Genomic DNA, 14,835 nt, shown 5'->3' on the forward strand with positions numbered 1-14,835 from the left:
TTGCATACGTCATGACGGGGCGTATACAAGTTTTGTAGAGAGTTACCTTATTACGGAGGGACAGTTTGCTTCGACTACAAAGCATTGGATAGAGTCGTCCTAGAATAAACGCGGCGCGGTCGCGTACCGTTTTTATATGGGGACGGAATGTCATCCCTCTGTCGAGGGTGACGCCTAGATATTTGACCTTCGAGACCCACGGTATGGGCTGGCCAAAGAGAGTGATGGGACTAACGGCGGAGGTGTTTGCGCGCCTACTACGGAGTGGGATGCTCGAAGTGATGTTCGGAGGGCGACCCCTTTTGAAGAGCACCGCTGCGCTTTTCGTGGGGTTGATGTCTATTCGCCACTTCCGGAACCACTGTCCCATGGTGGCTACTGCGATCTGGAGTCGCCGATGAAGCAGCGACATCTTCCTACACGAGTAGTAGATAGCCGTGTCATCGGCGAAGAGCGCTAGATGGGTCTCCGGAGACCGGGGTATATCATTGATATACAAACTAAATAATAACGGGGAGAGCGCGGAGCCTTGCGGGACTCCGGCGGTCAGTTGACGGGGACGAGAACGAGTTCCCTCTACTCGATATCGAAACGAACGGTTCGACAAGAAGTCTCGTATGATGAGCACGAGTCTGTCTGGCACTCCCATGTTGTACAGTTTATAAATTAAACCGTTGTGCCAGACTTTGTCGAACGCCTTCGCGATGTCGAAGAAGAGGGCGCCGGTCGGGATTTGTTTACGCCTATTTAGTCCTATCAGAATGTGCTCCGTGAGGCGGTGCACTTGTTGTACGCACGAGTGTTTAGAGCGGAATCCGAACTGTTCGTCTATGAGAATTTTGTTCGCGGTAACAAAATCCCAGAGGCGTTTCCTAAGGAGCCGTTCGTAGATTTTTCCTATCGTCGAGAGGAGACTAATCGGACGGTAACTAGAAGTTTCGTTTGTCGGTTTGCCCGGCTTATGTATACCGATAACGTCCGCTTCTTTCCACACCGCGGGAAAGATGCAGTGCGTCATAGCGGCATTTAAAATTGTAGCCAACATTGCTATCAGTTGGACTGGCAAAAATTTTAGCGCGCGGTTGTGGATGCCGTCGGAGCCTGGTGCCTTCCTAGGTTGGAGGTTGTGGATCGCGTCTCTAACTTCGTCCGTGGTAATGGGGGGTAACGCGTCCGAGGGCGGCAGGGAAGCTCTGCGCTCGACCTCCCTGTCGACTAACTCGGTGTGTTCGGGGTCCGCGTGTTGAGTGCTGGTGGTGCACTGCTCTTGCAGTGCATCGGCCAGCAGCTCAGCCTTGTCATCGTCATCGAATGCCGGTGGTTGGCCTGAAGGGCGTAAGAGGGGAGGCATAGTAGCGGTAGTTTCGGATTTGAGAGTCCTAGCTAGTCGCCAGTATGCTTGGTGGGAGGGCGCGAGTTGTTCTAAATAACTATGCCAATTATCGTTACGCGCGTCGCTTAAGCGGGAGTGGACTTCGCGTTGTAGACGACGCATCTGAATCCGGTTTGAATGCGTGGGAAGACGATCGTAGGCCCGGATTGCCGCGTTCCTAACTCTTAAGAGATTCCTAAGATCGGGGGACAGTCTGATGCGGTGGAAGCTGTCCTCCACATCGACTTCTTTTGAAGATCTAATGATCGCGGAAGAGATGTGATCGGTAATGATGTTTATGGATTCGACGGTGTCCTCGGGGGATGGATTCGAATCCGGGCCGTAAGGGAGGATTGGCGGAGCGGCGTCGGCTAGGCACGTGCCCAGCTTGTTCCAATCCACCATGGTCCTCGTAACAGTGACTGGGTTGTGAGGGCGACCGAGCTGCATAACGACAGGTCGGTGGTCTGAGTCGAGCTCTGACATTGCTTCGATGGAACGCAAGCGCAGAGTTACGTTCCTAAGCAATGCCAGGTCTATAGTGCTCGGACGGAGCGCGATGTTATACGGATAACATGTTGGAGTTGGGGGACCGACTATTTCAAAGGTGAGGTCGTCTATAAACGCGTCGAGACGCCTACCGTTAACGTTTGTACGACGGCAGTTCCACCTAGTGTGGTGGCAATTTAAATCGCCTGCCAGGATGACAGAGTCTCCCATGCCGAACAGTGACTCGATGTCACTGCTCAGAAGGGGCTTGTCCGGGGGGAGATAAACGGATGCGATGACGATCGGCTGGTGTCCCGTCAGCGAGATACGGCACACTGACGCCTCGATATGTGAGAGCGAGGGAGTATCGAGAGGGACAACGTGCAGGGCCCGCCTATAGTAAATGGCAGTCCCGCCTTTGGAGGCGGTGAGTCTGTCATTCCTAACCATGACGTAATTCGCGACTTTAGGGTCGCGACGCGAGGGCTTCAGACAGGTTTCCTGCACTAATAGAATATCTACAAGATTATCGCGGAGGAATTCAAAAATTTGATCGCGTTGCCGCGCGAGTCCGTTAGCATTATAGAATGCTAACGTAAGGGAATACGGTTTTTCTCTACCTTTTTGCGCCATTGGTTACCGGTAAAGATTTTATAACGTACGCGACACGGACTCGTAGACGTCCATGTGATCGAAAGCGGCCGCGAGCCGCTGTTCGGGGGTTACCGACCTACGTATCGCGTCTGCGAACGATCGCAGACGGTCGAAGTTGACCGCGGTGACGAAGTCACGCACGAGCGCGAAGTCGTTGACGGCAGAGGGTTGCGGGGGACGGAACGCGGGCGCGGGGCGAGGTGCGAGCAGGGGCTGGGGCGCGGGGCGTGTCACGAGCGGGGGCGGGGGTGCGGTTTCCGTTCCCGCCTTCGTATACGGCAGCGGCTTTTTCCACGCCGAGACCGTGGGAACTGCAGCCGGCACGAAGGCGGGTTTCGGCACTGAAGGTGCCGAAGTCTTTGGGCCGACGGTTCGCGGAGCTGGGTGGGTTGGACGTTTCCGCGGAGCCCTGGGACATCCACGGTAGTTCGCGGGGTGCCCTTGCTTAAGGCATAGGACACAGCTGGGAGGTTCGGTCGCGGTTTCCCTATCTCTAACGCAATCAAACGTAGCGTGATCGCCGAGGCATTTCACGCAGCGGGGGCGCGCGTGGCAATTACGCGCTGAGTGGCCATAGAGTTGGCACCTGTAGCACTGCCCGGGAGTGCCACGCTTATGGGGGGCTTCGATCGAGATCCCGGATAGGCCGCAAATTGTCGCGAGACATGCGATCTTCTTTTTGGCCTCCGGGGTGGGTTCTAACGCCACGAGTATCATATTATAGGGCTGTTTGCCCCGCCCGCTGTGCATCCGGTGCACACTAACTATCGGGAGGGCCTGAGCGGTCAGATCCTCCTTAATGTAGTCTATTTCTAGCTCCTTAGGGACTCCGCGTATTACTACGCGGAGCTCGCGGTCCTCCTGAAGAGCATAGGTGTGGAAACCTATGTTCTCCTTTCGGAGGTATGCTGAGAGGGCCCTATGGTCGCCCGGCGTTGCGACCTTGATCTGAATCCCATGCGCGACGTTACGCGCATGGGTGTAGTTGATTTTATTTGCCTGAAGGGCCTGGGAAACGCGGTTCCACGCAGTTTTTTCCTGGAGAATCAGCGGGGGCGGGGCAGCTGCTTTAGGAGCGGGCGCGGGCTTGGGACGCGGCGGCGGGGTTACGCGGCGAGCGGAGTCCGACTCCGGTGTCACGACTACCTGCGGGCGGGAGGCGGTCGCGGATTTTGTCTGCTTCGTCGTGGAGCTCCGGGACTCCACGGCGCGAGTACGCTTTTTACCGCGCGTTACGGTTTGGAACCCATCCGAAGTTCCAGGCTGAGGGCTTGACGCGGATTCGAAATCCATCTCCGATTCGGTATCGGAGCCTGAACTCGAAACGATCGAGGTCGCGACGGACGAGACGCGCGATGACGTAGTCGACGCGGGCGCGGGGGTGGGGAAAAACATTCGCTGAAGTCATTACAACAACAATATTAAGTTCCGCGCAATGAGGTAACCTACCTGCATGCATACAGGACAAACATACAAAGAACCATTCATTATACTTGTATAGATTTAATATTCGCTCCAAAAATTATGCATTCGTCAAACCATATTCGAGATACTAAATCAAACTTAATGCATTCGTTTTGTTTCTAGTTATATTTTTATGTTCTCAAACGCTATGTCTGGGAGAGCTTAGATCTGTTTTCGTACAAGATAAATCGTGTTAATATCTGGGAAGAGGAAGTAGTCTTTTGAAATATTACTTTATTTCAAAGAACTTTGAATATTCGGGTAACGAGAACGTTAAACGCGGGCGAACTGTTTAATAATGTTTATTAAGAACACTGAATCTTCCTACAAAAAAAAAAAACCGTATTATAAACAACGGTAATGAAATTTGCCTCGGTATTTAAAACAAAACTGAAGTAGGTACATACATACTGTCCGATGGATTTTTTCACGGAAAATAACCTTGAGTGTTTGATTCGAAATCTGATATAATCGGTCATAGTTCTATGATTAACCAGTGGATATCTGGAACAAAAAAAATCTAGTAAAAGTAAAGTGGATGGAAAACAGCAGGGCTGAGATGTGACAGAAGGTTATGACATGTTCAAACGAAGTTTATCGAAAATCCACAACTATAAGCGTTAAAGGTATAGATGTAGTAAGAAATTATTTTCCATCGGGAAAACTCGGATCTCTAGCAGAATACGATGACACCCGAACTGTCAATGAATGTTCGTATTAAATGAGTGACATTTTCATACCCATTACTATGGAACTTTATTGTTTAGTGTCAAATGTAAAAATGAATAATCTCATGGTACTGAAACAATTTGAGAGAGCACGATAAATACGAACTTTTCCGAAAAATTATGAAGGAAAATCTTTTCTTACTATATCTATACGCTTTGGGCTTTGGTCTCCGTAATTCGAATTGTCCACGAACGACTTTGATCATTCACAATGAAGCGATCTGTATAATAATCTTCATCCTAAAACAATGAGAAAGCCGGGAGAAATTAATGTAAAAAATATACAAAATTAACAGGCAATTTAATATTTTAGGATCGGCCCAACATTCATTAACTAAGAATAATTTATATGCCGTGCATTAAATACTGTTTAATCATAGTAATGACACTAATGGTCAGACCTAATTTATGAAACAATCCATCAAGTGCCTTATCTATCTTAAATCTCTATCTTAAAAATCTATCTTAAAAATAATGGAGGGTGTAGCTACGAATAAATAATAAGTCTTTATTCGCGGGGATGGACTATCTATTTGAGATACCGAGGACTTAACATCAAAATATATATACTGTTACTCAGAAACTTTAGAAAGAGATCTGCTGAGCTGAGATCGTAGCCGCTTTGAACTACCAATACTATTTTTCCATCATCTATTTGTATTGTATTTACCTTATTTTCAAGCATAGCAAATGACTAATACTTATCCGATTTCGCAAGTTCCAAGTAAAGCTAACGTTAACCGCTAAGGTCACCGTGCAAAGGATAGCCAATAAAGTTTAATATGGCCCATCCTGGTATTAAATATTTACCGAAAGATACGGATATCGGAACTTGAATTCCTCTTGAGACATGAAGTGTAAATCCCAAATATATTCTATAACGGTTGATTCACCCTTAAAACCGGAACGAAAGACTGCTTCACAACAGAAATATGAAAGACTCAAAATACGACCTACGCAGTCTTGTAATTAAATTCATTTTCAGTTATATTCACCCAATCGAATAAGTTTAAACATTGTATAGATGTTATTGGCACGTTGGAGACAAGCTCACGCCATCATGGTTGGTGATGCGTATGCCTTTAGACACAACACACTGAATTTCTTACCAAATCCTCTCACTGGCTCGCGATTACAATTCGGTGGTAGATTCAGTGAACCACTGCTCTTATTAGGGCTAGTGTTAACAAGTGCTCTCAGGTTGAGCCTCGTGAGCTCACATAACCGTCCGCGCGTAGTTCGCAGAATTCTTTAGGTTATTACACGCCTACCAGGAGCTAGAATAGCACCTTAGGCTACCAGCGAATAGTAGGGGAGGGGGGGGTGGACACCAACGATTAGGGCAGGGAAAAAAGTACGCAGTCAACAAATGAGTGTCACAGCGTGGTCAGTTTTCATTAGTTTAACATTAAAATTTGAACACCAACACTCATAACGCTACAAACGGATGTATCTGTTGTTGGGTTATTAAATCATTGATAAACGCGTTAATAACAGTTTCCTGGAACACAAAGATTTATTTTGCATGACTTCATAATCAATAAGGAGTATTGCTTGCAATTTGACATATTACATTTTTGGAGGGTTTCACAAAGGGGAGATCTTCCACCGAGGGTTAAAGTGCTCAGTAAGTAGACTGACGATTCAAATGCTGTTTGTTCGGAACTTACATATTATTATTAGGTCTTTATCTACGAACCAAATTTCCGTTTAGTATAAAACAAAGTCATATTTCTATAAATCAAAATATACACCATCGACACATCTTCGACGGCGCAGTGATAATTTTAATGCCCTTCTTGACGAAGTCAGTTGTGCCCCAAAAACTCTTCAAAGGCATTTTGTACTACCTCTCGACTATTGAATTTTATCACTGCCAAGAAGCTATACAAACTTTGGAAAAAATCGAGGTCTGGTGAGTACGGTGAAAGACGCAAAATTTTCAACGCAACAACTCTTGTAGCTTAGAGACCGTCTGTTGTGGTTTATGAGGTCAAACGTTGTAGTGTGGGTGCAACGGGGATGAGCGATTAACCAAGGCTGGATTCACCAGTTTCTTCATCATTTTATCCAGTTCCTCACAGTACACATCTGCATTATTTAATTTTTTATCACAAGTGATGTCCAGCCGCACGTTATGTTTCGAATAGCCAATATTGTTAAGCGACAACTTTTTTAATCAAGCATTTATCTTGAAAGTATCGTTAGCGAGTCCCAGGCGTCTGGTAAATATATTTTATTCTATTATAGCTACTCGCTACTCGTTCAGAGGGAGGGATGTCATGATGAAAATCTTTTTGCAAGATCATTTTGCCAATCGAGCATTACATTGCTCTTATCAAACCTTTTATTATAATAATTTGAAAAGTAATATTGCGTGTTCAACTTAATATTACCGAATGCGTCATCATATCCGCTAACAAATACGAAATGGCACCGACCACTTCCTTGCCAAATATAAAGGCACGTATCCTTAACAATTGTAATGACAAGTAGGACCAATTTTTTTTAAATATCCGTTTTGAATATACATTTTTTTATCGCTCAGGGCAGGATTGGAGGATCTATTAAGGATTTAACTAGTTTTTGTAAACTTTTTTAACCGATTTAAAAAATAGAGAGGTTCTCAATCAGACCATTTTTTGGTCTGTCACCTCAGTACTTTTTTCTAAGTAGACCGATTTTAATTTGAAAACGGGGACTTTTCACGTTGTCCAATTTCAAATTTTATCCAGACCTGACCAATAGATTTTAAGTGATCCTTATTGATTTTGATAAATAGGTACTTAATTGAATTTGACTACATTAATAATATCCTTATTTTGTTATTTTAAAGTCGTATTAAAATCGTATTTTTTAACAACTGCGTTTACCAAAATTGTAACATTTTCAAAAGACACAAAATGAAGAAGGATTTTCTTCTTACATCCATACTGTACGGTATGACCGCAGAGTATATCAGCATAATAAAGTAATCCTAAACAAAACACCCATGTATTTATCTCCGACTGTAGGTGTTTTTATTGAAAGTGTAATATAACACAAGTGTGTTAAACTGACATCTAAGTTGAAATAAATGATTTTGAAACTCTATCCCTTAACTATGACGTGGTAACATTATTTGTCTCAAAAAACTTCTACCTACCTAGATTCGGTGTTTAAGACACAAATACATACCTATAAATTCATGGAGCAACGCGAAAAATCTGGTATTAACAAGATTTTTCGTCAGATAACAAAAAAAAACAGGAAGTTTCAATCGACTTCGTCAAATGGCGACAGTTATGACTCAATAGCGATCCTGTTTCCGTTACCTTTGTAATATAATAAAACTTGTCATATTCTGAAAGGGTATCCAGCAACATCGAAAATGTCAATAGAGCGCACGACACCTATTGAATAACAATAGACCAGTTCTGGTGCAAAACTGACTTCCTATTAACGGACCGTGTGAGCTATTGATAGCGACAAAAGCAAATAACTAGACACAGTCTTGTACAAGTTTGTGGGAGTTACGAGTCCACAAAGGTATTATAGATATAGAAATCGTCTGTATTTCTGTCTTAGTTTGTTTCGGTCTAGCCATATTTAGAACTGGCGTTATTACAATACAATTGAAACTTCCACTCAACGAGGGTTTTCATATATAATTCGGTGTGTAGTCATTGGATGCGTCGACCTTATGTCACGCGGTATGCAACAATATTCACTTCGGTCACTGTATATGACTATCTATTCTGTACTGTGACTGGAGTTAATTCCCCAGACCTTGATAGTAAAGAGAAGAAATGACATTTAAAAACGCACTGTACGTTTTGTAAGAGTCTCCATGAATGAAATACATAACGTAAACTTGTGCTAGGACGGTAAAAAGGCAAAGAAGGAACTGCTGAGAGACAAAAAGTCTCCACAACCTCAACGGTATCAATATGCAAGAGGGCGTTTATTCAAACGGCTCGTTTCTGACGAGGACCAGGTAAAAATGGGGCGACTCCGACGCCGAAATGAGAGCTGTGTGCTAAGTGCGAGTTTTTTAACGTTCTCGATAGTGTGAAAGTTAACTCATATTTGTATGGAATGCGATCGTTTGCGTATGTTTGCCGCTAGGGGCGCGGTCCCAACTCCATACAAAAATGGCTTAACTTTTACGCTATCGAGAACGTTAAGAAACTCGCACTAAGCACACAGTACTCCAGACGCGTGGGTCTTAAACTTTTCTATTGAACTACTTAGGTAGACGAGTGCATGCTCGCATCTGATGCTAATTTCTCCGGACTCCCCATTAATACCTGAATTGTGCCACCCAAATTGAGGTGTGTGACCCAAACCTGAATTGGATTAAAAAGGTCCATTCAAACTGTAACATGTAACTGCATTGCAGTAGAAATAAACAGGAAACCAATGGCTCCCTTGAGCCAGAAATAATCAGGATAGTTTCCGGTGCGAGCTTACAGCACGCAGGACGTATCAAAAGTAATTATTTCTGCAGAAATTCTACGTTCATTCTTCATTCACAAAACGGTGACTAAATTGTGTTGTAAACGATAACTGTTATTTCTGATAAATATATACTATGTAGCTACCAAAGTTGTTTGATTCTATTAAACGATAGGATGTCCGCATTATTACGCAACAGTACACATCCGCAAAACTTCAGTACGATCGCTACAATACATGCACCCAACATCTCTATTTGAACGGGGAATGATTGTTTCATTAGATTTGTCAACCCCACTAGTGTAATGGTCATGCTCTTAGAAATTAGTTTTTGTTCGCCTTTAGAAGAAATTATTATCAGTATAGTTATAGTTGAGTTTTAGTTGAATTGTGAAAAAATGATAAACTTAAAAATGTCAACATCAAACACGTGGGCATCTAGAGAGAAAATTGTTAGAATATGTCCACGATTACCTGATTGGTTCAATAGTTAGCAATCCTGTGCCAGTAACTGTGTCTCAAAGGGAAGGGAAATCCGGTATCGGTATCGAAATCCTGAATCGCGCTGACGATATTTTCAAGATAGGCTTGCATATATACAAGTTCCTATATAAATAGCCGAGCACACGTCCGGTGAAGCTAGTGTAACCCTGGATTTAACTTGTTTTGCGTTTCCGGCACCCAAAAGACAGGTGAACATCCTATCTTGGGACAATTGAATTTAGGATGTATTCTTGTGTAAAACCGAGTGAAAAGATAGATTTGATCGAGAAAATTGAAATCAGAAATTAAAAATAAATAAAGGTTTCGAAACGACTTATAAAACCAGAAGTTTCCATTCAAAATCATTCGAAAGAAGTCATATAAATCATTCGTAAGAAATCATATAAATTCATGTTGCTTGAAAATGCTCGATGTTAATGTACTTTAGACCCACCAGTCAATGTAAGCTTTCCATCAATTCAAAATCTACGTAGGCGCCGCGTTTGCATAACGTTCAAAGCCTACGACGACCTCATTCCACTTGAATGGGCAGCGCATACGTTTTATTGTGTCGTAAATTCGACAGTTGCGCGACGTAAAACTGGCACATGTGACCCAAAATGATTCGTAAACGGGAATCCGTGATGGCGCGTCCCACTACCTGTGGAAATGTAAACATAACGTATCGGAAAGACAAGACGGCAGCAAAGAGAAAGAATTTACATGCAGTTTTAAAATTTTGATGATTCAAACTAAAATGATTATTAAAACATTTTTTAATGTTAATGTTTCCAGGAAACTAGTCGCTCAATTTAGTCGCGAGGAAACATCGCTTCTAGTACTTCGTGTTATGGTCGGTCTTATAATACTCTACGACTGGGTACACCCGTCCGGTGCCTTCTGCCGCTCCTCCTCCGTTGACGTGAAAGGCTGTGTCAAGTTCCTGCAACAGCAACCACCGACGAAGGCCGAACCACTCCTAAATGCCCTCAGGTAGGCACTTTTCTTTTTTGAAGTGAAACTTCTTTAGAATCGTGATTTCAAACTAGATGAAACGAAAAAATAAGCCCATAGAGACACAAACACATAAATGTGTAGGATTCAGCCGGCGAGAGAATGAGATAGAACACATTAGACGTTCTGAGTGTAGTGTTTTTTAATACTAACGTGTGTATGAAACCTCTTGTAGTGAATTTTAATTTAGGATTATACGTGAAGTTAAAATATCAATTCACAGAGGGCGCTACCTCATACTATAAAAGATGATTTACAATTATTTACTAATGTCAAAACGTTACACATACTTAGACATTTAGGATAATTGTATTTTAATTTTTGAAGGTTTCACTTCTACCACGTGTGAATTGCACACATGTTTTTTTTTAGTATGGCAATCCTTTAACGTTACCTTCAAAGCTTCTAAAAAATTGCCTCTTGTGAACAAAAGAGCAATAATTGTAATATCAAACTTAGAAGGTCGGATGGAATTGAAACCTAAAAGCTTGATTTAGGTTTTGTAAAAATATTTCTTATCCTCATTGCATTAAGAATGATTTTCCTGTTTCCTCTTCTTCAGGTATACCACGAAACATCTGAACCACCCGTCTACTCCAAAGAACATAAAGAGTTTGTTGGCGGCGTGAGGGCAGCACTCGAGCCTTGCATGTTGCTGTGGGGAATGACAACGACAATAAATAAATACGCGGGAAGTTCTCATTACATAATCATATGGTACGTATATACAAATAAAAAGCGTTTGTTTTGCATTGTTATTGTATTTATACACCTAATGTTTTTTGATTACCGAAAATGAATGTCGTTATACTGAACGAGCTCGTGAAGAAGAAACAATTTTAAAATTGATATCGATAAATTAGCCCACAAACAAAAAGAAATAGTGGATCTTAGATTAATTGTATAATTTTTCGATAGGATATATAAATAATTTTTTTTAACGTAAATTATATGTCTTTATACTGTTTTTATTTCACTCGTCTCGTGTTACAGAAATGAAATTCATAAAAACGCATTTTCAAAATTAAATTATGAATATTTAAAATTGTTGTTTTGCTCTCAGTACATATATAATCTGTTACATCAATTACGACTGCTTGTTAGTTTATTTTTGCGTAATTAAAAAACAATGGTGTAGTGTTTATGTAATATTTGTGTTGTGTTGGATTTGCTCTTGTTCAATATATTTGTGTAACTTGAAATAAATTAATTAAAATTATTAAGTTAAAAAAATACTCCCTTGCTGATCCAGTATCAATCACCAAATGATGCTAGAAATATTGAACACCAATTCGAGGTTTACATTATGCAACTAAGTTCACCATTTGATCAGGTCTATGGAATGATTCACAGAAAATTTTCACTTCTGTGATTTCTCACTCCAATCTGTCACCTATTATGAGAATGAGTATAAAGAATAAGTTAAAATCCAATACAGATTTGTTAGCTTATAGAATCGTTTTTAATACTGTTTTTTTTTGAAATTTCATTCATTCCTCGAGTGCTAAAATGTTAAATCTATGAAGGTCGTTAGATTTAAGGCGACCTGAGTAATGAATTAAATAATTTTATTATATTATACATTTATTATATTGCTCATGTTCTAAATGTTTAAAAAATTATTATAAAGCAAAGAATTTACACGTATTTTCATATACTATACTACGTTATATTTAATTTGTATGGCTTTAAAAAAGCAAATGAAACTGAGGAACTCTCCCCTTCACAGCCCCATGTGCAAGGCTACCTTTAGATAGTATTTATTACCAATAGATCGTTAGGCTTTATATCTTTGAGGATATCAAATATTTGCGTTGCTATTAAAGATATTGTCATCATTAATAATTTCTAGTACCATTCGAAATTGTTTGATACTAATTGTTGCCGGCAGATAGATGCACAAGTGTTGTATTTGTAAATTTAATTAATAAATGATGAAACTTCTGAGAACTATTTTTTTCAGATAATTTGTATCTCGTTTAAAAAAAAGTTGTATCATATACATAGTATGATGAACTATCATATAGTATCGGTAGCCTGGTAATTTTGATGGCTATTCGAAATAAAATTTTGCATATTTGATGCCTTCAAAGATGTCCGTCTTAAACTCGTTTTTTTTAAAAATCTAGATACATCCTCTGATTGTATACTTTGATCTATTGAATTGTAAACTAGGAAAAAATTAATAGAGGACTATAAACTTACGAGGAAATTGATAATATTAATTTCGCCTTTATGGGTGACGTCAGAAACTAGTATTATAAGGAGGCTTAGGAGTTTAAATAGTTAACATAAGTGAGAAAGTATTATATTACGAAGTTATATATATATATTAATAAAAATGCCTTGGAATTTAAATCATCTGTTATGAATGTTATATAAATCGAATAATAATATGTACTCTAATTTTATTTGTATTTTAATGTTGGTTTCGAGACATGAAACGTAATACCTATTAACACATAGATTACATATAATGAGGCTAGAATGAACAATCCAATCGTAATTTTCTTTAGCTATTTAGTATACTAGTTTTAATTATATTAAAACATAACACATGATTTTTTTCTTTTCTTGAATGTATGATATTCGTTGAGAATTTAAAAGTGCAAACTATTCATAGCGAATGCAAAGAATATTCCATTCATGGTCAATGGTAATACAATAGTAAAAAAAAAACTATCAAAGACTGATGTAAAATATTAATTTAAAAAAATAATAAAACAAAATTCACAAATATTTAAGATCTTCAAAATTGTACTCCGATCAAAATTACACTAAATGACGGTCCACTTATTTTTTATCGTTCTCCAAATTTAAAGTATCTAAAAGTTATTAACGAACTTTAACAAATATTTCGTCGATTAAATAAAACCGTTGTACCTATATTAAAAAGAAACAAATATCTTGTTTTATTCTACCGACTTGTTTCTGAATTTAAGCTTTATACAAAATTAGAGGATTTAAAAAATATATATATTTTCTACACGGTTCACTCAGGTAGGTACTCCGTTAAATAATTATAAATAATTATTAATACTATATTAGATAAATAATTAATAACATAATATACTCTCCCACAACTATTGTTATATTTTATAAGAAATTGTATTTGTTTTATGTACCAACTAATTTTCATTAGTGAAAATCTGTTCTTGTAACTCAAAGTCAAATGACTGAAAACTTTAAAAGTAGCATTTATAAAATTTCATTGTATGACTAGATTGTATAATAAGAAAAAAATACTTAATAAATAATAACGCTCAAAATGACTTCTCCATAAAAAGTTCTAAAGAGTACTAGACTGCCTGATTTTAACAGATTTTAATAAATAAATGTAGTTATTTCAAATTCCATTAATATATGTAATGATTTTCATTTTAACTTAATAGCCTTTTATTCTGTAGTTAATATCAAATGTAACATTAAAAATGCATTTCTAAATATTTATATACTTTAATATCGTTGTTTATACTACAATATATTATTGTCACTGTAGCACAAGGTTTTTTTTGTGTAGCATAGTAAATTAGTATCGTTATCTAAATTAGCATAATATAATAGATACATATTTGCACTATCAGCACAATATTTTATTAGTTCTATTATACACACTGAAATTTTTATAGAATTGTAAGATTTTGCAGTATGCGTGTTACATTGACACTCCAAATTGCATTTACTTAGGAATTGATGAAGTTAATTGAAGAATAAGCAAAATTTATGTACGTTTTCACTGCCCAGAAGCCAAAAATTTTGTATAATCCTATTTTTGTGAGTACTTCTTTTTGATTTTCCTATTAAACTCCATGATGAGTCTAAGAGTATTCTGGGTTAATGCATGTCTTGAGTTTCGTCAGTATAAGTACTCTAATCATGAAAAGTGCATATTAGGGCCGTTTTAGCAATAGCTGCCCTAAAGAGTTTCAAATTTCTACATTTTCTGTTAGAATAATAACAACTACTTATCACATTTTTCATTTTACTTTACCATAATATATACATAACATTAACAGATAAGTATTGTTGAAAATTGTACTTCATTATAAATTTTGTTAATAAATTATGCATGTTTGTATGATAACTATTGTCTGTTTTCTTTAGTTATCCTATTTGTTGTATATAAAACACACCAAAGTTATGTAATTTAATAAAATTTAATAGACACTTGTATTAAAGTTGTTTTATTTTATG

At 39.1% G+C, this 14,835-nt stretch overlaps 1 protein-coding gene across 1 annotated transcript in view; it reads left to right on the forward strand.

Moving 5' to 3' along the window:
* Nucleotides 1-14,819, forward strand: part of LOC101739428 (CYFIP-related Rac1 interactor B) — a 49,723-nt gene extending 34,904 nt beyond the window's left edge. Inside the window, exons 4-5 of the mRNA XM_004931519.5 lie at nt 10,423-10,620; nt 11,204-14,819. Of these exons, the coding sequence (XP_004931576.1) occupies nt 10,423-10,620; nt 11,204-11,270 (265 nt within the window). The 3' untranslated portion in view covers nt 11,271-14,819. The remainder of the gene's footprint in view (nt 1-10,422; nt 10,621-11,203) is intronic.
* Nucleotides 14,820-14,835: the final 16 nt, after the last annotated feature.

This window comes from Bombyx mori, chromosome 11 (genome assembly GCF_030269925.1).
Source record: "Bombyx mori chromosome 11, ASM3026992v2".
Lineage (NCBI taxonomy): Eukaryota > Metazoa > Arthropoda > Insecta > Lepidoptera > Bombycidae > Bombyx > Bombyx mori.